A 27,519-nucleotide genomic window follows, 5' to 3' on the forward strand; every position below is an offset into this window, starting at 1 on the left:
ATGTAAATAAATGCTGTAAGGAAACATGTACTGAAATGTATTGAAATGACAAGTTAAGATTGTATAAAGGTAACAATGACATGTAGTTTTGTAATCTGTGAGTCTCAGGTGGGGGCTGTTGTTCAGTAAAGCTAGCTATGAGACTCACAGACAGGGTTTTTTAGTGAGAGAAGGAAACCTGCAATAAACGGGTTAAGCAGAGCAGAACAGAGCGCCAGGTTTGCCAAGGTCAGCAGCTGGTGGGCAAGTAGATAAGAAGGAACTTGCAGAAGCTCTGGTGTGGGGGAAAGTAGTTTGGAGAGAGAGAACTGTGTTTAGTAATTTTGTCAGTAAAGACTCTTACAAGAAACTTGCCTGGCCCGGCTTATTTACTGTTCTATGCGACACTAGAATTTCTTCTTTGTATGATCTCTATACGCACACACCGTATAAGTCTCTCTCCTATAATGCTCCTTTAGCATAGCAGGGAGGAAAAATGTCAGCATCAGGAAGACCTAACAGAAGCAGAAGACACAGGCAACTGGATGAGAAGGCAAACAACTCAATGGCCAAAATTTTCCCCATATCATAATGATAGGACAACAAGCCGGCTTGCACTCTTAACTGACTGGCTCACTGAGCAGGTAGAAAAAAAGGCAAAGCTACAAGGGCAAAATCTGAGTAGATTCTGTTGAGTTTCTCCCAGAAGCAGAAGAAAACGTGCTCATTTCCATTAACCCCCCAAAGAACAAGATGCCTCTTGTTACATTAGATCCAGAGCTTAAGACCCGTTTGTGGACCAAGAATATTACCTACTGTGACCAATAAACACAGATCAGCTTGTAACATACAGTGAAAAGCATTAGAAAAATATGAACAGGCCATTGTGGAAGGGGGTACAAGGTTTTTATTTGATCCTTTGTGTTCTGGCATTTAAGGGGCACATGAAAAACAGGTGCTGCTTTATGATCCAGGTTATTTCCTGCACAATTGCCAGAAGGTGGGAGAAGCCCACTCTATATGGTACATAAAGGCAGACATAACCCAAGTGCTCCCTGCTGTCCCCACCCTTTTCTAAATTGTCCAAGAGTGTTATAGTTACATCAAGAAGGGACATATTGTGCATGGATGTCCCTTGGGTGACTGGATCAGTGAGATCTTTTTCCTTCTTTTTTTTACACAGAGGTTCAAATCCACCCCCCACCCCCACCCATCAGTGTCCATCAGAGGGGCACCAGACTCCAGCTTCCATATGGAGGAATTCTGCTTCTGGGGCAGCAGCAGTAGCACGCAGACACATAAGGGTTGAGAGTTGGCACTCTCCTTTGCATTCATCGCTGCCATCCCCCCTCTTCCTGCCATCAGCTGGCTCCTGCTTCACAATCAGCAGGAGAGGGTCCTAACTGGGGATCCGCTGGTAGAAGTAGATGTAGCCAAGATCCTTGGGAGGCTTCTCAGACGCACAGACTTTCTGGTCATTATAGATCACCCATCTGGGGGGGGGGAGGAGGAAGGGAGAAAGGAGTACAAAAGAAGAGCCACAGTGAGAGAGACCACTGCTATGCATGCAGGAATACTGCAGATGAGTGCGGAAGAAACAAGTACAAAATGGCACTAAATTCAGCTTCTTGAATGTATTTCTTTCCATTTTTTGAAAGCAAGTTTCTAGTCTTTATGGTTGAAAAATTATATGCTTGGAAGGGAACAAATAAATCTCTGCTGAAATCTCAGCAGCCAGAGGGTGGGCTGAATAAAATATTCAACATAGCTACTTCCCACCCTACAAATAAAAGTGAAACAAACAACATTTCAGTATGGCACAATTATTCAAAAAATTATGCTGGTTTGCATAATGCACATCATAGAATTTGGATTACCATGGTGCAGAATGTTGTTTATAAAACAGAGTTCACATAGCCCTGCTTATTGCTAGTTCTAATAGCCAACTTGTCCCTCCCCAATGCCAGATCAAGACAATTGCAGCACTACTTCCCTGACTACGAAGTTCAAAGACTTATTCTACTGCAGACCTACGGATTGTAACTGCTGCTAAGTGGCTTCCTCCATGGGCTGATGTAAACAAGTTAGTAACTATAGGGTAGCTTTATATGCACTAGCAGCAAGAAAATTATGGACTACTTTTTTGACGCAAAACAGGATTGATAAAATTATATAAAATAAGTGATATGGGGAACTTTACAATTTTAAGTTTTGTCAACTTGTATTTCTGAAAATTTATGTTTTTAACTTTTTCATGTATTGTCTTGCTCAGTTATAGATTGTAATGGCCACTGGCTATAAACAATAAAAATCCAACTGGCTGCCTTCCTTCAGGATCCTTCCCTGCCCCCCTCCTCTCTTAAAGTACCCGTTCTCCCCCTTACCTGTTCTCCTTCTTGATATGACAAACATAATGGCCACACATAGTGGATGTGCCCATATGGCTGATGAAGGCAAAAAGCTGGTATTCTGAAAAGAGGGAAATAAAGGGTCAAATATGCTTCTTACCCTTTCTGCAGAGATTTCCTTCTTAGCCTTTGGGGAAAGACAGCCCAGATCTAGTTCTATGGCTTTCTGGAAAGAAAAACCATCAGAAGATCTGGTGCACCTGATGACTTATGAGGCAACATGAATTGTACTGGAGAACAGACCAGAGGCAGAAGGGGTGTGTGCATGCACACTCACACACACAACGTGCGACAATCTGAAGCAGGATCCAGTCTGTCTCAAATACCCCCAAGGCTCCCATCTCCTGAAAATAGGTGCCTAAGGACACATGACTAGCTAACAGGCATCCTAAAACCCCTACTGGATCTGGCCATCTAGTTCCCAAGCACAACCATTCAGTTGCTTCCAAGAAATGAAGACAATAACCTTCACTCCATTGTTTGTTGGCCAGCATAGGTGCCCTTCCTAATATGGCTAAAAGCGTTTGATAGATCTAGCCTCCATAGTTTGTCTAATCCCAGTTTTAAAGCCAATGGCTATCATCATATCTTATGGAAGCCAATTCTATAATTACATGATGTGTCATAGGTAAGAATATCATTTGTTCTGCTTATTAATCTATGGTTCCTCCCTGTGGCTCATCTCCGTCCAGCAGGCCACCAAGCTCCAACCTTGAGTGGGGAAATAAATAAATAAATGCTTCAGGCTTGGGGGCACTCTTGGCTCAGACAATTGCAGCACAGAGCGAACAGTTCTTAAGGACTGGGGAACCAAAGCTATTCAACCCTCAAAAGCCAAGACTCCCCCCTGAGTTCCGAACTCACTTCCAGATCCATCACGCACTTTTGGCCCTGCAGGGACAGATTCAGAGATGGATTCTGCTGCTGAACGCCCCTCCGAAATGTCCATGGCAGCTTCAGCATCCAGATCGTCAATATGACTGAAGATCCAGTCCACAGCCCGTTCAAGGCTGTTATTCTGCAGACGAGAGGATAGAAACAGTCAAAGCTAGGAGCCCAACACCTCTTTTTCCAACGGCTACAATTCCAAGCACAACGATACCAGGTGGATATTTATAGAGCAGAACATTCTGATAGCCTTTCACCCCGACCCACCGTAGCTCTTAGTGCTTTCATAGCCTGATCCCGAGAAAAGCCCATGGAGACTATGGTTGCCACGCTATCTTCAGATGGGGGATCTGGACAGGTGATAGTGGAACCTGGCCCACTGGATCCTGGAAGCACCAGAGGATTGGCAAAATCTAGAGAAGAGAGGAACAATGCTGTGAGCCTTTGACATTTTTGCATTCACGATACTGCCACTGTGGCCTAATCCCAACAAGAGGTAGCGCCCAGTGCCCTGAGAATGGGGCTCCACGTTGCTGACATACCTGGATCATCCATGTGTGACATGACCCAATTCATTGCAGCCTCAGCCCCACTGTTTCCAGTGTAATACACAGCTTTGCGGCAAGCATCCGTTGGAAAGCCCATCTCCACTAGTTGAGTAATCACAGACTCGTCCAACATGGGAGCTGCAGTGGAAGGAAAAGGGGTTAGATGTTCTCATAAAGTGGCACTTCTGGCCAAATCACTTGTCCAGCCGTGTCCCCACCTTCCATCCATTCTGCCAGTCCTCCCCTTCACTATGCATCTGCCAAGGCTAATACCATGCCTGCATCCAGGGGTCTCAAAGCACGGAAGTGCCCATTTCTATGGAGGCAACAAGCAGCTGCTGGGAGAGGTACAACCACCTCCCCAATTCTGTGTACATTTCTTATGTGAGTCAAAGACAGGCCAAATCTTCTTCTCATCTATATCATCCTAGCAGGGCTGTACAACTAGTGGCCCTCCAAGTCAAAGTGCAGCCCACTGAACCCATATGGTGGCCCACTAACAGCTCAATCAGCCTCCTGTTTTTGCCATTTCCAAAATGATACAATTCCCACAAGAGCATTTTAGGAACAGGAGACGGGGTTCATCCCACTAGGTAGGTACCACCCTTGACCTACTACAGTTCTTTGAGCTGTCATAATCTGATTTTGAGAGACTATGGTTGCTACACCACCTTCAGCCTGTCCCACTGGATACTGAAGGAACCAGAGGATTTGCAAAGCCTGGAAGGGCTGTCAAGCTCTCAGCAGACTACAATTCATAGCTGGTGGGCTGAGTTCAGTTTGGTGGGTCAAAGTTGTGTAGGTCTTCTGTAAAGGATATGTAACTGTTATATGATATTATTACTGGTTATGCATGGACAAGTGTCCTTTGACAGGGAACCAACTTTGCCAAGGACTTTGGAGGGGTGTTTCTCTGGGACACTTCCCTTGAATAAGGCTATGACCAATCAGTTTTCCTTTTCATCTGTCTGGATCAATCCTTGGAAATAAGTTTGTTCTGCCCGCTAAATCAGTACTAGTTATGCTTTTGGATACTCAAACTGCACATTTCTTGACTTGGAAGGCTCACTGGGACAGCATTTGATGAAGAGGAGGATGGGGGGGGGTTATGCTGTAGCTAGGTTATATTGTGCCAGGCACTGGAATAGTTCTTTGTAACTCTGGCCATAATATTTCACTCCACTGATTTCATCCAAGTCTCCTTAGATGGCACCCAGCTGGGAAAAGTGTGACAACACGTAGTAGTGATTCTCTAGAAACCCACTATACAAGCTTCCACTTTAGGCCCATCACTGAAGCCCCCTTGATTCAACAATGATTCTGGTAAGAACATCCTCAGATGTGATGGAGAGTGGGGAGAGACGGCCAGCAATTCAGGAGAAAAGGTGACAGGAAGACAGTCCAAGTAAGGAAGAGAGAAGGCACTAATACAGGCAACAGGACACAAGGAGAGAGAAGAAAGGGAAGTGAGTCAGTAAGGCTCAAGAAAGAGAGGAAAGGAGAAGAGTCACTAACATGTTGGAGAGGAGAAGTGAGGGGAGCAGAAGGAGTCGTCGTCCTCGTTGCCATAGAAACCCAGGCTACCTTTGGGCTCATCTGGTGTCACCAGTGGGGGTGCTATATCAGGCATCTCCTCCTCCTCAGGCTGCAGGCCTGTCCCCTGAAGCGCAGAGATGTCCAACTCATCTGGCATTTCAATGGAGACATCTGATAAGACAAGCAACACAAGTAGGATGACTAGCAACACATCAGGGATTGCATCCAAAACATGCTAACAGAACAAGAGCACTCAAAGGGGGAGGCTCCCAAGAGCCGCTGTTGTATAGTGGCTAAGAGCATGAACCAGGAAGTTCACCGTCACAAATCTACCAGCTAGCTTTATGCTAGTCATTATTTCACAGCTTTGGCTGCCCCCATTTGCAACTGCAGATAATATTGGCCTACCTCACAAGGAAGTTTTAAGGATTACCAGGCAGCGCTACATAAAATTACTAAGTGTTGTCATTACAATATGGAATCCGGTGTAGCAACAAGAGTCACCATGCTAGAATTAGGGGCAGTCACTCCCAACCCTGATGATCATGACTTCTCAATATCCATGTTTTCTCAATCTTACCAAGTTTTTTTGGCACCCAATCTAGGCCAAAAGTGAACTTCTTGATCTGGATCACTAGATAATCTGGGAAGGATGCAAACCTGGTTGTCCTAAAAAGGAGAGAAAAAGCCAGTGAAGCATCACATTTCAGAAGTTAGTAAGTAAGTAATTTTTTAATTTTGGTCAAAGACCAACAATTTCAAAAGTCAAGAACACCTAAGGGAGAGAAGGAAGACACCTCAGTATAGACTCCAACATGGGGCAGCAGTTGTAAGCTTATGGTTTCTGGCTTTCTCACAAGCTTCCCACCTCCTGCATACTATGATTCAGGGAATACGTGTACTTGCCTAAAGTAGAGGTTATTGCAACAGTAAGAACAGGAAGCTATTTGTATAGCAAATGGCAGGGGTAATATAAAAAAGCAAGATTTAGGTTCTATGGTCTCAGAAAAGTGTCCAGCCTCTAACTTGCATTCTTAAGCAAGGTCTTGGAGTGGGTGGTCTCTTGTCAAATCCAGGCAATTTTGGAGGACATCCATTATTTAGATCCATTACAATCTGGCTGCCAGCCATTATTTGGGTCAGACATTAACTTGCACTGGGAACAGGGGAAGGGCATCCTTATCGGTTCTCCTGGATCTTTCAGTGCTTTCGATACCATCAACCATTATTTCCTACTAGACTGGCTCTCTGGGATAGGACGCGGGGACATGGTATTGCAGTGGCTCTGGGCCTGTTTAGAGGGCAAGGTCCACAGGTTGGTGCTGAATCTTCTGTTCCATCTCATGGCCACTGGCTTTTGGGATGGCTCAAGCTCCCATGCTTTTCAATGTCTATATGAAACTGAAGCAAAGTCAGCCAGAGGTTTGGGCAAAGGCATCATCAGTATGTAAATAACCCACAGCTCAACCTCTTTTCTATCTTTAAATCCCAAGAACATGTTGGAAACTCTGAAACAGGTGCCCAGGGCAGTTTTTGGCGTGAACGAACTATGAGCCTATGATAGCCTATAAGCAAGGACTATCATGCTAGTGAATAGCAGAAGCAGGGCCTTTTCTGCGATGGCCTCACACTTCTGGAATACCCTCCCTAGGGGGATGCATATGACCCCTTCTTTGTTGGTTTTCAGGAAATGCTTAAATATGTTCTTGTTCTGGCCTGTATTTGGATAATTTTCTGGAACGCTTGTTGTAGCAAATATTTGCTGCTGCTGTTATGTTTAAGGTTGATGCTTTGTGCTATTTTAATCATTTTGAATTCTGTTGTAAGCAGCCTTGCAAGGATACGCGCCGACAGGCAGTGTAGAAATCTATAAAAATACATATAGCAGGTAGTCCCAATGAATGACATCACAAAAGAGAACCTTTTTACATGACTAATGTACAGAGCAGTGTAAAATTTTAAGTCTGGAATATTTAAAGAAGAGAATGTTAAAGGCTAAGTCATTTTTTAAAAAGCTGCAGACATATTTACAAGAAACATAGATGATACAAATGCATTATTTGCCAGAGGTAAATTAAGCCACTGACATCATTTGAATTCATCCTGGGCTGGTCCAAGAATTCCATTTCCAAAAATCAACAAAATGAAGCCATGTCTGCCTGCCTGGACTCTCCCATGCCATGCCAGTCTGCTGCAAAAGCCTGGCACCCAGCTAGTGCTCCTCTGCCATACTTATAGCTTTCCCCCCCTAATTAGGCTCCCTGAAACCTTATGTCTTTATGCCTTTGTAAGAATTGTCAATAAAATAGTGACTCTTTTTCTTGTCTGCCTGAAATTTGGTAGGGTCTAGCTCCTCTGGAAGATCACTGGAATGACACGAAAGTTGAATGGCAATATTACAAGTCCACAAAGTTACAGGTAAACAGATAGCCCATTGAAATCAAAGAGAAACAAGAATACAATGAAGCAAATGTGTTATCAACAAGAAGGCTTTTTTCCCCCTTGCACACCCCTCCTTTTCTAGGTAGCTAGCTTGGCCTCCCTGCTACCCCACTCACTTGAGTGCTACAGACTTGGCCTGCAAGGCTGTACTCCAGAAGTCATCTACTTGTTCTGGGGCTCCATAGGCCTCAAGGCAGGAGCTGAAAGGCACCTTGGCACGGACCAGCTCAGGCAGTGGCTGCTTTTCTTCTTCCGCCTGCCGCTTCTTTTCTTCATATTCTAGCAACTCATCTGGAGGAAAAAAACAAAAAGGAGCACTGTGAGAAATAAACTGGGTTGGTTATAGGATATGGGCAAGGCATAATTTTCACTATGATGTTCACTGCAGACAAATTCTGCACCTGTGTTGCCTGCCACGCTGATGGCAATATCTACTCGGGCTAGCCAACAGGAAAAGCTTAGTGTATCATGTACAACCAAGATGCCTGTGCACCCTTCTGACAGGACAGAGATAGGGAGAGACAGAGACCATGAATGGAATTTTAGTTTTGCCAGAATCTCAGAGCAAGGCTCAGCCATTTTTAGAGTGGAGAAAGGGAATTAGCTGCCTGATATCCTCATGTCAAACACAGGAACTTGATAGTCTAACTTTGCTCCAAAGAGGGCCAACGTTCTTGCGCATCCCATTCCCTCACGGTCCGAGCGTTTCCCAGTTCACACACATGACCACAGAAAAAGGGTACAAAAGGGGGGGGGTCCAGTTATTGCCCATGAGAGCCTCCCTCCCCACCTTTGTTCAGTGCTGCCTCCATGGGCACCGGCAGCTGCATGATGTAATCAACGCGCTGGGTGTATTTCACTTTCTCCGTGGCCAAGCACTTGAGCTTCTCCTCCACTAAGAAGCGGAAGACCTCATTTGGGTTCTCAGAGCTCCGGCAGTTCCTCTGGGGAAGGAAAACATTTGAAGAGGAAAAGGGAGCATCAGAGTCAGGGACAACACTGGATGCTGGAGGAACGAATTTAGCAACAAGGACATTTCAAAACAAATAAAAGCTACTCTGCCCACTTCTCCATTTAAAACCTGTACCAAAGGTTTTCAAGCTTCTGGTCTTCAGGGAAGCACTTGTTTTGGCTGTTGAGGAACTATCATTCATTGCAGACGATTTTGGGCCTAGCTAGTGCACTACATATTGGGCCTGGGCTGAGTGCACACTCAACGCTCCTTTGCAGCTGTATATTTCTTGCAAAAGATGAGCAGAGGACAAGCTATCTTTCAGGAAGAAAGACATTCTGCCCTTGTTGATCTTCTGACTGAGGAACCCCAGGGTTCCCTGAAACACTGTCTGGAAACTACTGACCTAAACTATGCCTCCTTTCTAAAGGTTTCATAACTCTAGCCCTGGGGTGAAGAACTGGTTCTGGCAGGCAGGCCAGATTCTTAAATCCTTCTGCCTCACAGACCAACTTTGGCAGGTGGGCAGGGCCACCAACTGCAAATTACCTAATGTCATAATGATGCCAGATGATTGACACCTGTCAAAGTTCAAAGGAGAGCACTGTAACCACCAAGTTAGAGCAACATCCTTTGAAGATGCACTTTCAGTGCCAATCAGCTGATTGGTGTTGGAAATGGACCTTGAAAGAGGATTGCTGTAACCATCAATCAGCTAATCAGCTGTTACTAGGAGTCCCTTTGAAGTATGGGCAAAAAGAAAAATGCTCCAGTTTTTAAACTGGACATTTCCCCCTCTGCAGAGGAAGTGATTTGGGTCCTCCAACAGTGCAACAGAGAAAATGCCCCTTTTTAAAATATGGAGCATTTCCCCCATCTCTTCAGAAGAAGTAATCCAAATGCAAATTGCTTCCTCAAGCCCCATCATCAGCAGTAGGGAGTTCCTCCCAGCAGTGAGTACTGCTGGGAGCCCCATTTACAAAGGAGGAATCAGAAGCTTCCAACTGTTCCTTTGTAGCCGTGTCTGCACCTACTGTCACGTAACGTGTGGGGCAGATGTGCGTGGAATGGCTTCATAGGCTACCCTGGGATCCATGCTGGGCCTAATCAGGCCCATGAGCTGGAGGTGCCCCACCCCTGCTTAGTGATCTACTCTGGAATAAAATACACAGCAGAATGAATGTGCTCTCTTCAGGTCTCCCACCATTCAAATAACTTTTCCTGAAACATTTTGAAAGGAAATCCTAAAGCAGGCACCCTTGCAGATTAATATTCCCAACAATGCCGTCAGCAGCCATGTCTCTCCAGTGCCAGTACTCAGTTAGTGCCCTGCAGTGTTGGCCTTCCATACAACTCCTGGTCACCAGTCCAAGTATCTTCCCACTTTTTCTATTCTGAAGACCAAAATAAAGAACAAACGTAATTTCCCAAGACCCAGGAATTATTACCTCCACCATGTTGATGAAGTGCAGGAAGAACTCCTGAGCATCTTGTTGTCGATTGGTAGAGAATTCTGGATGACCTTTACCAACAAGAGATTTAAACATACGTGGTGCAATGCCATCTTGAATGCCCTGCAAGGAGAGGAGACTGGAGTGAGCATTTGCTTCAATCAAGACAGCCCCATAATTGTTTTAGGAAGTATTTCCTTCCAACCTCAAGGATAACTGGAGGCCTCAGAACCCTACCTTCTGGTCCAGTTGCTGTTCTCCGTCTGAAGGAGCTGGTTTTGAATATTCCCCAGAGAGCAGCCCATGGCCCAGCTTGGCTCTGGAAAAGCAGATATATTTAATCAGCCCCGGGACAGAGAATAAAAATGTGACCTTGCAAGCCTTAACCTTGCAGCCATCCGAAATCTTGATGGGGGTCTCCTAGTTCACATTTTGGCTCTAACAGACTTTGACTAATTTAGGAGCCTCACAATGTCAACAGCTTTCAAGGAATTGTGCAAGTAATACAAAATATATTCTCCCAGCAACAGAGATCTCTGGATTAGTGGCATCCAGCTTTCCCTTTGATTGGAACTGCCCCCCTCCCCCCACTTTGAGTTAAGTTTCTAAGACCTCACAATTCTAAAAAAAAGTATCAGAACCCCAACCACAGCATGTCACTGAAAGTAAAGCTTTTCAAAATGGTCACTGCTCTGGCTCAATGAGTATGCTCTCCCAAACTATGATGGAGGAATGGGCCTGAACTGCAAAGGACAGCCCCACATAATCAAGCCTAGTGGAGTGAACAATGGGAAAAAGTAGAAGGGTCAGGGTGGTCCTGCTGGAGAAAGAGAGACACTGAACCAGCTGGAGGATAGTGGTGGAGGACACATTTAGAGGGGGTTTCAAGCAGGAAGAGAGCAAGGACAGAAGGAGTCGCAGGAAAAGAAAAGATTAAAGAGCAATAATTTTGAACTGGGCCCGGAAACAAACTGGCAACCAATGCAGCTGTTTTAAAACAGGTTATATGAGTTCTAAAGGGAACCAGTCTGCATCTCCGTTAGAATTGCTTTTAATATGTTTTCTTTAATAATATGTTTTTAACTCTTTTTTAAAAAGATTTTTTAAAGCTTTAAAAAAAAATGTTTTAAATGTTTTGTTTTAATGTATTTTAAGGTCTTTTAATGATGTTTCAGAGTGTTTTTAGCGTCTCTGTTTGCCGCCCTGGGTGCCTGCTGGGAGGAAGGGCGGGATATAAATCAAATAATAAATAAATAAATAAATAAAAAGAGGGTTAGAGAAACGGCAGCAAAGTAAAATTATGGAGAATTGGGGTGACCAGTTATCAGAAGAGCCTTCAGGGGTGCAGAAGCAGGAGTGGGTTTACTAGGGAACCTGAAAAAAGCATTAGGTAAGCATTCATGACAAGACATTTCATGTTAAGTCTGCTAATGTACTAGCCAGTGTTGCTTAGCAGTAACCAGTCTTTCCATGGGTACTCTGTTGGATTCAGATATCTGGGCCACACAAAACTCCTTAGCAGCAACCCTGTGCCAGGGCAACCCAGGAACATCTATTCCTTTAGAGCAGGGGTTGACACCCTCCAGCCCAAGGGCCACAAGGGTCTCTCCTAATCTCATGAGGGAGAGGGGAAAATGAAAAGGATGAAGCAATGGAGGGAGGAAGAACAGGGGAAAAAACCTTCTGCAATCAAATGTTGGCAAGAGAGATCCAATTATCACTTGAAAGCCCACTGGGTGGGGAGGGAGGGAGGGAGGGGAGAGAGAGAGAGAGAGTGAGAGAAACCTGCCCAAGAACAGCAAGCAGTCAGGGACAGAGACTGCTCTCCTAAGGGAATGTGACCCTTGACAGAAAGAGTGTTTTGCAACACTACATACACTTGGGTGTTGAAGTCTTGTGTAGGATCTGTGGGAGCACCTTGGAATATTTTGTCTATCTTGTCTACGTACCTAGAAAGCAAAAAAAAAAAAGTTTAGGGAACCAAGACTGCATAATTCAGAAGAGCAGAGCTGGCAAGTGTAGGGCTAGTATCTATTCAGGGTTTGGGGTCCAAACAATCTTAACTTCATTTTGTAAAAATTAAAACAAAAATATACATATCTAGGCCTCAGAGAAGTACAGAAACATCTCTGCTTGGGAGTCTCTCCTGCATGTTTTGACTGGGAATGCCCGCTTAACATACATTCAATGTCACAAATGAAGGATGCAGAGAAGGGGGGTTGCCCCTGAGCACTGGACCTTCCTTCCTCTGGAGGCTCCTGTTTGGCATGTCTTCTAGAAACAGCATGATGTGTCTTTATTCAAATTGGCTTTTGGTGACCAGGGACAACGCAAGGTGGGGTTTAATCAAAGCACTATAGCACAGGTATGTGGTTAATGTAATTCCGAGCACCTCAAGGCAGGGAATAAACTGAACAAAAGACATACAGGTCTGCTTGATTTACGAAGCTTTCGTTCAGGCACACAGTTTATTTTGACTTATTTAGAAGCAGAGAGGGCAAAATTGGGCTTTGCTCCCCACCTCCGAAGGTACTAAGATCGCTATGTTACACAAGACCCGTTTACAGTCTCAGAAGTGGCTTAATAGAATTCCCTGCAGCCCCACAGATAACAGAGGTTTCCTCTGGCTCACTTACTTCCGTTGGAAGTCTGGTATGCTAAACAGCACCTGTACTACTGAGTTGAGATAGCAGCTGTTTCCCAGGTTACGGATGCCTGTGTAGCCAGGGCCATAGAGGGGCTTGAGCTGAACCCCAGACTCCTGGATCAGTTCCCACTCGCCGATCCGCTGGTTCATATCAATCTCTAGCTCTGTCATTGTCTTGTCGGTCTGGGAAGGAAGAGCCACAGAAAATACTCAGGGGGACCTGAGGACTGGTGATCAGAGGGACGTTCACAGAGTAAGTCACAACATGGGCAGCAAGTAATGTCTTTATAAATCTGAAGGCACAAAGAACTCAAGGGCCACCTCCCCACTCTTTCCCTGGCTACTTAGAATTTACCTTCCTAAAAAAGGAAGAACCTAAAACACTGAATGAAAGACAGAAGGAGCATTCTGACTGAAGTCCAGCATTAGGGGTGGGAAATAGGCTCTCTCTACACTTGCTCAAAGGCCTTTGAGTCACTCCAATGGTGATTCCACATCCTATCTCAGTATCGTGCCAACATCTCAATCCAACAGTAGCTATGAAAATCCCAGAGTAAGAAGCAATTGCCCTCCTCACCTTCTGCATTTTCAGCATGTCTATCCCAAAATGAGCCAGGTGTTCAGCCAGGTTGGGATCCAAAACCATGTCGTCCTCATCGTAAGAATAGACATCTGCAGGGGAAAGGAAAGGGGGCAGGGAAGGAGGAACCAACAACGTTTGACCATATGCATCTTGGAGCTGTTCCAACCTATATTAATCCTGCCCTTTACCTCAGGAGTTGGAATGACCATCAGGTGCTTGCAGCTTGAACGCAGCTTGGCCATGCAAAGTAAATTCTATCTGGCCCTGAGCAGGAGTATCATATTTTAATATAGGAGAGAAACTGTGAGCAATTTTTGATTGCATCTTGTGTGTGTGTTTTGTTTTTTGCAGAATTTGTATACGGTACTCTTGGCCCATAACTACTCAAGCCATCTGTGGAATGGGTGGGTTGCATGACAAGATACACGTCTAGCTCCCTGTCAAGAGTAAGGACTACCAACTGGCAGCTGATGGGTCAGACCCAGTTGTTGAAACAATTCGACCTGTCCCCTGGAACTCTTGCCAAAACCAAGGCACAGTCAAAACGTCTTCTTATAGGATATGAGGGCAAAGAGACATGCCTTCCAGATGTGTGAGAGTAAAGCCATGTTACATCTCTCTTTTGCATGCAAGATGTAACCTACCTGAAGGTAGTGTGGGAACCCCATTAACTGTGAAGCAACAATGTTCAACAACAGCAGCTTTATTAAGAGATCAGCCTTAATAGAGGGTAGCAAAATTAATTTCTGATTTCCCTGACCCAAAAATAGATGGCCATTCCTGATAGAGCTAGGTAGGATCTATGATCTATGATACTGTCATGGCCCCGTCAGAGGACTCATCAGACGAGGATGACTCGGGAGTAACAGCAGCAGACCCAGAAGGAGAAACGGAGGAAACTCCTGAGAACCCAGCTCCTTCTCCCCCTCAGCTGCAGAGCACCCCAGACACAGCTGAAGCCCTTCAGCCAGATGCAGACAGTGAACAGGATACTCCCCCCTTACCTGCAGAACGTAGGCAACAGAAGGTCAGGCAGAAGAGGGGCAGGCCTGTCCACTTAAAGCCAAAACGCTGATGGCTCACACCTGCTGACAAGCCTGCTCCTTAAAAGTCAAACCTTGGCTTCAGCTTGTTGCTGACTACAACGTCAGGCGTGACCACTGTGTGTCTTCCTATCCCCTGAACCTTGACTTGGACTGATCTCTCGGCAAACTAGACCCGGACCTTCACTGACGTCTCTTCTGGATTTCTGGCTTGGCACATAAGCTTTGAACGGCCTCTGCCCTTATCTTGCTTCCTCCTTGCTAGCCTGGCAGATTTATAGCCAAGCTGCCGGCTGAGGACTTACGGCCTGGCAATTACCAAGGAATCTCCAGCCCTGCCTGCACCCCCAGTGAAGAGCAGACAGATACATAGCAATCCAGGTGCCCAGGCAAACCTTCCAATCCCAGGAGAACATAACCACATACTAAAATAGCAATGAGCCCTTCAAGATGGTGAGGAGGACAATAGCCAACTCTGACCTAACTCGGAAAGATTGTCCTTGAGCCTAGGCAGCAAAGCCCCTTTCCCGATCCCTATAACTGCAAGTGCTTTAAAGCCAAGCACAAAGGAATGAACCTCTCAGTGGCCACAGAGTCCAGGGCGGGAGACAAAGGATTCCAGCACCTATCTCGTCAGGACAGACGCTGGCTGTGGCTGCAGTCTCAATTAGATGCCTCTCTTACCAGCTCCGTCAGGAGTGATTGTTCCCAACTTCACAGCCAGAGGGTAGCCAGTTTCCCGGTAATGTTCTACTGCATGGTTGTTCCCTCCACTGCCGTCAAAGTAGCGTCGGCCACACAAGATGGAGCCATCGGTCATGTTGAGCCACAGATTCTCACGCATATCACATTTGCTGCACTTCCAGCCACTGGCAGTTAGGTGGGATAAGCAAGGAAACAGTTAGGTGGGATAAGCAACTTTTCTCAGCCACCAGCTTTACCCTACCAGGAATCAGGTATGCACACACACACCCCACAAAACCCCAAGCAATAGCAAGCCTGCCTCCTTCCTAGGGAGCTCACTGGCTTGTCTTGGACCCCCTAAATGAAAGTGAACATGGAAAAGGGGTGCAGATGTCTCAGGTTAACGGTAGAAAGGAAGCAAAAAAGGCGCTCCGCCCTTTCCTCCCGGTAAGCAACTCAACAGGAGAAAGGAGAAAAATGCAGAGAGAATGCAATCAGACTCACCAAGGAGGGATACGGACACCATTCTGGAGCTGCTGGAGGGAGAAGGCATGCCTTGACACACGCCGAACCTCTCCATCCCAAGCTTGCACCTCCTGCTTCCGTGAGGCAGAGTCTGCTGTCAGAATAGCTTCAATTGCACTAGAAATCTGAAAAGCCAAGAGGGGACAGAAAAGGGGTAGGGTTCTAGGGTCTGCTATGCCTTTACTGCCAACACAGACCTGGAGTCACACACAGTTCTGCCAAGGTACCTGCATACTTCCCCACCCTCCAACCCCAGCCCTAGGCCCTCTCCCTGCTCCCAACACAAGCATTCCAGACCACAGTAACTCTCCCCCAGATGGAACAGAAGCCTACCCTGTCCTTGACCATGTCTGGCAGACCCTCCAGTCCATCCCGAGGAATATCCAAGTGCTCTGGCAAAATGACTATTTTGATATGTTCATCATATTCATATTTCTCCTCTGGGATGTCAAACCCGCCTTCCACACCTACCAGAACAGAAACACAACAGCAGCAACTGAGAAACTGTTAAGAGACAACATTATAAAATCTGGGAGTGTAGAAGTCCGAACCAAAGAAAACACCAAATCTCACAACACCAGACCTCTATTTAGAACGTATATGAGCTGAAACAGAACGGGAAATATTTGGATCCAAACTTTCCTGCAAACTTTGCTGCTAGGAAAAACGTAGCTCATCTATGTGCAAAGACTCAGTGTAACAAACGATAAGGGCTAGTTGCTTACCAATAGCTAGACGAGTTGGTTTCTTCCTCGGAGGATCCCCAGCACTGGAGTTGGTATCTTCTTCTTTCTGGAGCAGAGCCAAGAGGGAGGTAGTTAGAAAGCCACCCATTCACAAAAGCCCAAAGACCTGGGCTTTCTTCCTCTGCACGGAAGTTTAAACAGAGAAATCCCACTTTCAGCTCAAGGAGCAAAGCTCATAATCATTCTTACCAATTTGCGTGTCTTCTTAAGATGCAGATAAACTCGCTGACCTGTTTTCTCATAATATTTCACCACATATTGCTTTCCAAAGCCCAGGAATGTGTTCATGCAAATATACAAACCTCCATCAGATTCCTGTGGAATAGAAGAGAAGTCCCGTTCAACAGATATGGGGTTGAGAGAGTTGCTGGGGGTCAGCAGAGCTGTGCTAAATCCATTAAATTGTTTTTTTTAAAAGATGTATTTTTAAATTGTATATGTTTTTAGTTGCTGTAAACCGCCCAGACAGCTTCGGCTATGGGGCGGTATACAAAGTATAATAAAATAAAAAAAATTTAAAACAAAACAAAAAACTAAGATCATGCAAAAGGAAAAAAAAGTTACAATTCTGTAGCCTGAGTAAGTTATCCAACTTTATTCAATTTGCAAATCTCTCATTTTTAATATTTTTTGGAGGGGTTGGATGTCACTGAGAAAGGCAGGGAGCTTTGCCAAGCACCGATGCCTCAGCCATGGAAATTGAACTCAGCCACACTTCCTGGTTTCTAAGATTTCAGGCCGATTGCCCACATGCCTGCAAGCAAGTCTGTCCAAGACTCAGGAAGCAGAGTTCCACACCCAATATTGCATTCTCTTTTTCTGCCCTCTTCAGAATTTGGGTATAAGGGCAGCCCAGATATACAGCCTCCCACCTCTAATACCTAGTCCAGTCTAACAGCCAGAGTTACATAGTCCACACCCATCTGTTGCTGGAGTAGACCAGACTCTGCAGGTAGGGAAGTCAAATGTCTGCATGTGCCTCAGGTTAAAAAAAATCAATCCCTGCAGATTCAAAGTTATCATGTCAGTGAGAAGGTTAGACTGGAACATTCTCTCCAATATTCTAGCTTTGTATATACACTGGTGTTTTTAAGTGGAGCATCATTCAAACACTGGAAATGATCCACACCAGTGGTCCACATCACCTGGAGCTGCTGTGTGTTTTATTTATTTAGCTGAAATTTGTTCTTGCCCTGCTACACCTCTCCTGCACATGGTAGGCCTAGATCCGTCCCCACTGTGTAGTCTACCTCAGTCCAAAGGTTGGTTCACCGATTTCCATGGCCAAGGAGCCTTTTTGTGCAGTGGAGAAACAGGTGCATAAACCCTAACCGTCTACAACATTCAGAAGGTCACACGATCCGGACTTCCGGGAAGGATGACTTCGCTTGTGCCTGCTTTTTGAGACGAGCTCTCGTCTCAGAAGAAGCTTTTTCAGCAAAAATCAGTCAGAACGTTCTTTTTGACTGGTGATGATTTTCTCCCGGGCAGGGAGAAACGCAGAGATTAACCATAAAAGCCTGTTTTTGTTTGGGAGGACTGGATCTCATTAATTTATGAGAGAAAATTCAGCCAGCAATGCCGGAGGACGTCCATCAAGCTCTAACTGATAAAGCGACACATTTATCTTTTCTTTAAAGAAAACGGAATTAAACAAGCAAGCATCCTTCTTTCTATCTTTTTTTTCATTTGGTTTAAATCGTTGCAGCAAAAAAGAGATTTGTCAATGATTCAGCTATAAAGATCTGCTGGGTGAGTTAAAAATTTTCTCTTTTATTCACGAAACTAAGGAGGAAAGAAACTGATAAAGCCTATCTTAGTTTTTATTGCAAAAAGCTGGCCGGGAAGTGCATTCTAAAGATATAAACAGAAGAGGGATTTCTATTTCGAGGAGGGGAAAAAAATTTTTTTTTTGATTTATGAACTTTGGAGCATTACAAGTCTGGGACTATTTTTTTTTGGTCTATTTCATTTTGACGAATCTGCTTGTTTACGACGCCACTAACTCTTTTGAAGCTGGGAACTAAATCTGTTTTGTATTCCTGAACATATAATGAGATAAGGAAGGCTGTACTGTCTACACTGTGACTTCATCAAGCCTGGAATATTAACCCAATTGTGACTGAAATAATTTTTGTTTTTGTGGTTTTAAGAATGGCAATCAGGAAAGTGGCTGAGACCATGGAAGAAATTATGTTTCAGAAAATAATGGATGAGATTGAGATAACGAAACAAACCCTGAGACAGGGAAGACAGGAGATGAAAAATGAATTTAGCAAAATGACGCAGGAGTTTAAAGAAATAGTTGATGAGATTAGAGATGAGAAAAGAAAAATTAAAGGGAAGATACAAGCTCTGGAGATTGGAACAAATGTGAAATTGGAAAAAGATCTGGAGTTTATGGATACTAGAAATAAAGTTTACTGTTTGGAATTCAACGTTATCTCTGAAGAAATTAATGAAGATAATAGAGATAAAGTTATCAATGTCTTGGATAATTTTTTGGACTGGAATGATGTGATGGAGATTGACATAGAAAAAATCTATGGAATTGACTACAGATATGTGACAATGGAAAAATTCTTAAGAGATGAGCCAGTGCATTCTGTAAAAAAGAAGAACAGAGATATGACTTTACAACAATATTTCAGTAACATATTCAGAATTGATGGTAAGAAAATATTTGTGATAAAGGAAATTCCCATCAGACTCTTATTATAAGACTATGGCTATGACAGCGAGATTAATATGGGATACTGATAATGGAAGAATGGATACTGAAATTACTGGACTGAACAGGACTATTGAAGATGGAAGATGGAATTAATATTGATAATGGAAGAATGGCTATTGAAATTATTGGATCAAACTGGTTTGTCGAGATGGATTAATCTATATGTTTATTTGGACTATGGCGATGATAACATTATTATGGGATACTGATAATGGAAGAACGGTTACTGAAATTATTGGACTTAACAGGATTATTGAAGATGGAAGATGGAATTAACATTGATAATGGAAGAATGGCTATTGAAATTATTGGACCTAATAGATTTGAATGAGATGGATTAATCGACATGTTTATTTGGAGAAAAATTGAAAGATATATCTCTCAAGGAACTGAAACCTCTCTTTGACTTTTTGTGGGAAGAATAAAGTAATGTTTATGAGATTTGATGATTAATTAAGATAACTACTGGAGGAAAGTGATTTTATAATATAATTTAGGAGACAGGATTGTTATATATTGTAGACTTATAACTGATCTGCGATAAATCAGAAGTCAACATTTTATTTTATTGTTTAATTATTTTTGTTTTGTTTTGTTTTTTGTCTTTGAAAATTTGAATAAAAATTAATGATAAAAAAAGGTCACATGATCCACATGCACTCAGTTTACCAGATCCATCCCCCTATGTCAAAAAAAAGGGAGACAAGAATGGTCAACCCTACATATTGAGTACTTGTGTCGTGTGCTGCCTGCCCCATAAGTGAATGGGTGAACCAGCCTTTGTGCTTCAAGCAGAATTACAAAGAGACAGGTTACTAATAAGAAACATGGGCTAACATGCATTGCCTAGAAAACCTCAGCTATTGCTTGTGTTCATGTCATTTGTATCCAACGCTTCAGAAGCAGAGATTTCATTTTTTAAAAACATGCTTGTTAGCAGTTAACACCCCCCCCAAATAAGAATATGCAAAACTGAAAAGTCCCTGACCTCAAAGGCCAGCATGGTCTAGGACAGTACCGAATTATCAACAGTAATAGAAAGCATTTCTACTCATAGAATACTGTTTCAGCATGTCATGCCAAGGGAACATTCTGGCTAGTTCTAACAGCTGAACTGTTGGTGATGGGCAGAGCAATCCAACTCATGGGAAGCTGGCGGAAGGGGTGCCGGCGGAGGAAGAACCAGAGGAGGAGCCAAGAGCTGGACTGGAAAGTAAAAGCCAGGTCTCAGGAACACCCCTTCCAGGCAGCACTCTCCATAGACTTCCATTGTAATTATTTTCTTAGACTGACCTTTTTCACAGCGTAACTTTGGTCTAGATCCTAGTATTTTAATTAAACAGTGAAACACTTGAGGTGAGAACCTCAAACTATTAAAGTATTAAGGCCATAAGAAGAGCCTGCTGGATCAGGCCAATGGCCCATCTAATCCAGCATCCTGTTATCGCAATGGCCTACTAGATGCCCATGGGAAGCAGTGCTTGCTAAATTAGAAGAAGGATCTAACTGGTCTAGCCCACTGTATCCAGTAGCAGCCAGCCCCCTGGAAGCTCATAAACTGAAAATGATAAATGGCAGGTGACTATTTCTGTTTCCAGCAATGGGTACTCAAGAGATATACCACTTCTGTTTGTGAAGGTTAGATTAGATTTATTCAGTTCAAGTATCACTTCATACAAAAGGAGTCCAGATGCAATTAACGGGGACACTGTACAATAAAAACTAAACAAATATACTGAAAGCCTTCATCCACTAAACATCACACAGCCTGCCCATGTAAGTATGAACACAAGAACATAACAACCAAACACCAGACTTTATTAGCGCTGTGCACATGCCAAGGAGAAGAAAAACGGCTTTGCCTGGTGCCAGAAGGATGTCAATTTTGGCACCAGGCAAGTATCCCTAGGGAAGGCATTTCACAACTTTTTAATTGTCTTGAACTTGCTACCAGTCAATTTCAAGGCGTGCCACGGAGTTTGTGATACTAGCGAAATATTTATCTGACGCTTTTCTTCAAACCATTTGTAATGTTATAATCCCATATGTTTCCCCTTTAGTTCCCCACTCCCAGAAATGAAGAAGCCCCAAACCTGGAAGCCTTTCTTCATACTAAGGACTCCAACCCCCCGATCTGTTTTTCAGTTATCATTTTTGCAGCCTTTCCAGCCAATAATATTATTTTTGGACAGGGCAATCAGAACCAGACCATTCATATGTAACAAAAAACCAAACCATGGCCTGAGCGTGTTCACAGCAAAAATACCAGCTGCTTCACTCCTCCCCTGGTCTGGCTGCCGCCATGCTGCCTGGAGCTAAGCCATGGTTTGGCTTAGGGGGTTTGTGATTTGTCTCCCCTGGACAAACTACAAGCAGTAAGCCAAGAACAAACCATGGCTACAGCTGGTGATTTGTGTGGATCAAGACAAATCACAAGCCTGGGTTCACACATAATGCTAAGCCAAACCATGGCTTCAAGTTGGGTAGCGCAGCAGCAGGATGACCGGGGGGGGGGGGAGAGAGCAAAGCAGCTATGATTTTTGCAGTGAGTACCCACATGCTCATGAGTTTATGCTTAGCTTAGTGTCACATGCAAACTGGATCCAAGTGTAACCATAGGCATGCTACAGATTCATGTAGTGATTTAATATTTGCTATTTGTAAAAAAAACACCTCATGTAACATGAAAGCTTTTGAGTAAACCTTAAACTATGAAGGCTGCGAAACAAACAGGTCAGTTACTGATCTGTTTTTCTTTCAGCCCCACAAAAGCCCAGCGGAAACAGACACTCTCCCAAGATGAACCAGCCTCCTAGTCATCCTTGCTTCAGGGATCTGCCAGGCAGATAAAGAGCAACAGAGGAGGCAGGAAAGATGGAGCTGATCTTTGGACAAGCAGTCTTCATTGTGCTGTCACAATCGTTCTAAGCCAGTGCTGGAGAGGAAGCTGGCAATCCACTCCCATGTTCTTGCTTTCTGCCTGCTGAGTAATACTTGCCATCTGGCTCCTTATGCAGCCTCGCCCCACCCTCAAGCATCTGACCTGCTGCTAGAAATCACCCTCTTTAGGCAGATACTGTACTGCAAATCTCCCTTCCTCCTGTGGTCTGGTCTGGTTTTACTGCGCACGAAGCAGTTTTCCTCTCAGAGAACCACCAGTTGCCAGGTGCTCTCCCTTCTTATCCCACCTGACTGGGGGTGGGTGGGGGTGTTTGCATCCTCTTTTAAACCAGCCACAGCATATGCTTTTGAGGAAATCCTAAGAAATCCTAATCCGTGGGTGAGGCTGAACCTAGGAAATGACTTCTGTTGCTTAGAAAGTTACATTTACATAGAATTCTTCGCAATTTCTAACAGAAAATTTTAAATTAACTGGATAATTTAGAAAATTAGAACAGTGAACCAGGTAACAGGTGCAGCCTTATAGTCTTAAATCTAACATTCTGTTTCTATTAACTGTTAAATCAGATTAGTCTTTTTATTAGAGGATCTTTGATTCCAAACCAACTTACAGGCAGAACAGTAACATATCGTTTTTAGGAAATTTGGGTGTGAGCGGAAGGTTTTAGTGGGCAACAATAGAAAACAGCATATAATAAGGCATGCAAGTCCTTTCCAGAACAGAGACTAAGATGCTGCTAAACTCAAACATAACACACAATAGCATCAGCTAAAAATCCACATGATTGTTTCTGCAAGAATATAGTTCTTTTTATTTACATAACACAACCAAAATACATGGTGCCTTAAAACAGTGCAGGATGTGTTTACTACTGTTACCTGGACCTATAAAGCCTTACACGGCTTGGGACCACAATACCTGATGGAACGCCTCTCCCGATACGAACCTACCAGTACACTAAGTTCAAGATCAAAGGCCCTCCTCCGGGTGCCTACTCCGAGGGAAGCTCGGAGAATAGCAACAACGGAGAGGGCCTTCTCAGTGGTGGCCCCCAAATTATGGAATGATTTTTCTGACGAGGTGCACCTGGCGCCAACACTGTTGTCTTTTCGGCGCCAGGTCAAGACTTTCCTCTTCTCCCAGGCATTTTAGCATGTGTTCTATATTGTTTTAAATTTTTAAATTGCGTTTTAAATTGTTTTTAAAAGATGTATTTTAAATTGTATTTGTTTTTACCGCCCAGAGAGCTTTGGCTATGAGGCGGTATACAAGTTTGTTTAATTAATTAATTTAATTGGGGATTAGTTGGGGAATGTTGTGTCTGAGCAGGATCGTGCGGGAGGGGGACAGCCTGCTCTCCAGCCAGTTCCCACGAGTAACGCCCTTTCCAAGGAGCCGAGCGCACCACCCCCAGTTGATGCAGAGGACTTGTGGGGGGAAGCTTCAGAGTCAGTGCCAGCTCCTCCTTTACCAAGCAGTACCCAGGAGGATTCCAGTGTGGCACCGCCCCCTGACCTCGAGCCCGTTGCTCGGGAGCAGGTGTCTTCAGATGAGCTGTTGGATGCGCGTCCCCTGTCTCCTCGTTCCCGTCGCCGCGAGAAACGGACAGGGCAAAGACAGGAATTACGAAGGAGTCAGAGATTACGTTCGAAAACATTTCCTATATAAGCCTGCCGCTCCCAGTGGGGGGTCGTTGAGTCAACTTCCTTCACACGCTGCAGAGCATGTCTAGAGTATAGTTAGGGACTCTAGAGAGTTATCGTAGGGTTTCCTATGAAGCGCAATGCCTTTGATGTATCCATTACTCTAATAAAATGAGATTTACTTGCACACACACTCCAGCCTCATTCTTTCGGTTCTGGACGGGACACTTATGGCCTTTCCTAATGAGTATCTGCTAGTCTCCAATGCACATTTGCTGATCTCATTTGTTGTGAGGGATTCATCATGTCTCCCCAGTACTTCTGTTGCAGGAAGGCTGTGTTTTCACAGGGCTCGAAATGCAACACATTGCTGCTAGAAAACTGATATTCTTTCCGCAGCTTATAGAGCCATTTCTGTTTGGAGAGGCCTGGAATATGTGAATATACAAATATCATGAGAACCTGTCAGATAGTGTCTCCAAAACTGCTGATTACTGCAACATAACAGCCCCTGCACCATCCATTGTCAAGTGCCTCACAAATCCCCTCCCTAGCCATTTGTACTGAGGTTTAGGGAAAAAGCGGGATGCTCTCCTATTATTTGGAAGAGATTTATTTTTATTTCATTTCTAGACCGCCCATAGCTAATAGCTCTCTGGGCGGTGTACAAAACGAGATTAAAATACAATATAGAATAAAATCAGTAACAAAGAGCTCCTTTCTTCATAAGAATGTAAGGAGAGTCCTGCTGGATCAGGCCAAGGGTACATCTAGTCCAGCATTCTCTTCTCACAGTGGCCAACCAGATGCCCCTGGGAAGCCCAAAAGCAGGACCTGAGGGCAACAGTACTCTCCCCATCTGCGATTCCCAGCAACTGGTATTAAGCTTCAATATTGCCTCCAATAGTGGAGGTAGAACATAGTCATTTGTACCCCAGCAGTAATGAAATGAGAGCCCATATATCTCCAAACCCCCAATGAGGGTCAGAGGACTTGAGAAGGAGGATGGTGACAAGCAGAAATGGATCCAGGGTGTGGTAAATGCTTTGCTGACTGACGGGGTGCTCCCCACTGTCTCAAAAGAGGTGATAGTAGTGCAACCACTCCCGGGGAAAAAAACCCACTCTGGACCCAGAGGTTTATGTCAACTACTGCCCAATCACCAATATGCCTTTGTTGGGCAAGATGATAAAGAGGGTGGTGGCAACTCAGCTGCAGATAAAACCAGTTATCTTAACCCATTCCAGTCTGGTTCAGGCCTTGTTTTGGGACACAATGAATGGGTGATCTTTGTTGGGAAATGGGCAGTGAGAGAGTGATGCTATTGACTCTTCTGGATCTCTCACTGGCTATTGAAACAGTTGAACACAATATCCTCCTGAACCATCTTTGCGAGTTAGGGGCACCGTTTATGGTAGTTTCTCTCGTACTTACAGAGTCAGTTCCAGAGAGTACTTCTGGGTGACTGTGCCTTGATCTCCACACACTTGAACTGCAGGATATGACTTTGTCCCCAATGCTTTTTCATATCTATATGAAGCCAGTGGGGGCAGAAGTAAGATGATTCTGGACAAGATATCACCAGTACCTTGCTGATGAAAATGGACTGCCTTCTACTCAGCTCTATTTCTCTGTAACATTTGAGTCAGGTGAGGTCACACATGTCCTAAAATGGTGTCTGGATGCAGTTATAGCCTGGATGAGAGCTAATAAACTGCAACTGAATCCTGACAAGATGGAGGTCCTATGAATGGGCAGTTTCCAGGTCTGGGAATTGGACTGCATACTAGTTCTAAATGGGGTTACACTCCTTCTGAACATGCAGATGTGCAGCTCAGGGGTTCTGCTTCATCTATTGCTTTCATAGGGTCGCCATAAGTTGCAGTCGATTTGGAGACACATAACAACAACAAAAGAGGCCTAGGTGACCTCAATGGCTTGGAACACCCATTACCAACTTCTGTTGGTGCATCAACTACAACAGTTCTTGGACAGAGATAGCCTTTGGTGAGCCACACATTGGTAACCTCATGATTTGACTACTGTAATACAATGTATGTGGGGCTATGCTTGTGGCTGGTTCAGATGCTGCAGCTAGCAATGCTTTGAGGTTAGCAAGACACTCCGTTGTACACATATCTTTTAATCAATGTTAAACATCTGCATTGGTTGCCTATTAGCTACTGAACCACGTTCAAGGTTTTGTTATTGATATTGAAAGCCGCAAATAGCTTAGGACCAAGACAGCCAGCAAATTGCAGGACAGACCCAGTTGATCCTTAAGATCTTCCAGGAGACTCTCCAGTAGCTTCACAGCCAGTAGGTTGTCACTAGGTGACAATGTGGAGGTGGGACATCTTGGTGATAGAACCCACCCTTGGAATGCCCTCCTTGGGTAATTCATGAGGAAGACAGTAATGACCTCTAAATACCAAAGTTATGTATTTTCCCAAGCTTTCTTGGACTGTGGACTATTTTTGTTTTGTGCACTGCTTAGTTTTATTTGTGATATACAGTTGCACTTGTTTTTATCTAGCTTTTAGGAAACGTTATTGAACGTTGTAGTATTTTATTATTTTTATGTAAACTGCTTAGATTTTTTTTTATTAAGCAGCATATAGTTGTTTTTAAATAAATAAGCAAGCCAAGCAAACATTTGTGGACCTCTGGCCTTGAAGCTAGAACTCCTGAAGTCTAAGCAAAGCTCAGGACTTTTTTGCATCATCCCAAGGAGAAAGGTGTGGTTGCAGAGGGTGCTCTCCCTCAGCCACAGGCACCAAGCAGCAGACACAAAGGGAGCGACTCCCCATATACACATTAACAGGGATCTGGTGGGGGAGAAGATGACCCAAAATTAAAAGGAAAGCAGCCATCGGATGATGGACAGGGAGGCATCGCAGTGATGCAGCACATGTGCGAGTCGGAACTGAGAGGCCTGAGACGGCCCTCCTGTCCCTCAAAGGACTTTGGGATTCGCAGTCCCCGAGAGCGAGCGCTACTACCAGACACACAGGGGAGAGGGACTTCGCTTCCCAACATGCTCCGCGAGGCAAGCCTCGATAGTTCCAGACACTTCAGTAGCCCGGCGAGGCGCAGCCCCTCATCGCATCCGAGCACGAAAACTACACCACCCGGCATGCTACGCGTCCCTAGACTTATACGGCCGGCCCTGCCCTCGTTACAGCTACTGTGTCGGCCGACACGGGATAGGGAAGTTACCACAGCCAGGAGGACCCACGGCGAGGCACACAGACAAGGGCCTAAGTCAAGGAAAGCGTGACAGATCCCATCTGGCCTGTCCTTTCATAAACCTCCGATGCGACCCCGCAGAACTACAATCCCCAACAAGCCAAGCGGTTTTTTAAAAAGCGTTTGGGCCACTGAACTGGGATTTGTAGTGCTCCTGTGGTTCTTTACCGGTGGGTTCTAAGGGGAAGGTGCACCCTGGGAAGAATACAAATCCCATGGTGCCTTGCGCAGGCTGCGCTACCCTCCCCCTCCCGAAGCCCGGGCGGTCCGAGTCTGCGGCGACAACGGAGTCGCCTCTGGCGCCTGGCTGTCTCACATGGGAGCTTACCGGGGTATCGAAGGAAAAGGCGCACTCATCTTTATGAACTCGGTCCCCGGCTTTTGGCACCCGGATGGACGGCAGTACAGAGAGTAGCGCCTCGCTCAGCTCCGCCATGACAGCTGCTTTTTCCGACTCCGCCCACAGCTAATCCCCACCAATCATAGAACGACATACCCTAGGCTTGACTAGCCAATGAGTGCAGCACAATGACAAGTGAAGGAGTCTAATCCTCAAACC

At 44.7% G+C, this 27,519-nt stretch overlaps 1 protein-coding gene across 3 annotated transcripts; it reads right to left on the minus strand.

Moving 5' to 3' along the window:
- Nucleotides 1-863: 863 nt before the first annotated feature.
- USP5 (ubiquitin specific peptidase 5) lies at nucleotides 864-27,489 on the minus strand. 3 transcript variants are annotated; one of them, XM_061636918.1, is made up of 20 exons: nucleotides 27,289-27,489; nucleotides 16,622-16,747; nucleotides 16,412-16,478; nucleotides 16,020-16,153; nucleotides 15,666-15,811; nucleotides 15,162-15,346; nucleotides 13,429-13,523; nucleotides 12,841-13,034; nucleotides 12,082-12,153; nucleotides 10,442-10,523; nucleotides 10,202-10,327; nucleotides 8,592-8,745; nucleotides 7,918-8,092; nucleotides 5,940-6,028; nucleotides 5,339-5,530; nucleotides 3,818-3,961; nucleotides 3,543-3,688; nucleotides 3,252-3,405; nucleotides 2,364-2,448; nucleotides 864-1,472 (listed from the first exon to the last, which is right to left on the minus strand). In XM_061636918.1, the coding sequence occupies exons 1-20, from the start codon at nucleotides 27,394-27,396 to the stop codon at nucleotides 1,379-1,381; spliced, it is 2,568 nt and encodes an 855-aa protein (XP_061492902.1). In that variant the 5' UTR covers nucleotides 27,397-27,489; the 3' UTR covers nucleotides 864-1,378. The 3 variants fall into 3 exon arrangements, with proteins under 3 accessions (XP_061492902.1, XP_061492911.1, XP_061492919.1); XM_061636927.1 differs by having other exon boundaries at nucleotides 5,408-5,530; nucleotides 27,289-27,487; XM_061636935.1 differs by lacking the exon at nucleotides 27,289-27,489 and adding an exon at nucleotides 25,146-25,238.
- Between the last annotated feature and the right edge of the window lie 30 nt (nucleotides 27,490-27,519).

The sequence above is a fragment of the Rhineura floridana genome, chromosome 1, assembly GCF_030035675.1.
Source record: "Rhineura floridana isolate rRhiFlo1 chromosome 1, rRhiFlo1.hap2, whole genome shotgun sequence".
Classification (NCBI taxonomy): Eukaryota; Metazoa; Chordata; class Lepidosauria; order Squamata; family Rhineuridae; genus Rhineura; species Rhineura floridana.

Excerpts from the sequence above, each read along its gene's own strand:
- USP5 (XM_061636918.1), bottom strand. The coding sequence starts at position 27,396 with ATGGCGGAGCTGAGCGAGGCGCTACTCTCTGTACTGCCGTCCATCCGG. Across the intron at positions 8,093-8,591 it reads GGAGGCAGCACTGAACAAAG|ATGAGTTGCTAGAATATGAA; the intron begins GTGGGGAGGGAG and ends TTTTTCCTCCAG. Across the intron at positions 3,962-5,338 it reads TCACTTCTCCTCTCCAACAT|CTCCCATGTTGGACGAGTCT; the intron begins GTTAGTGACTCT and ends CTTCCACTGCAG.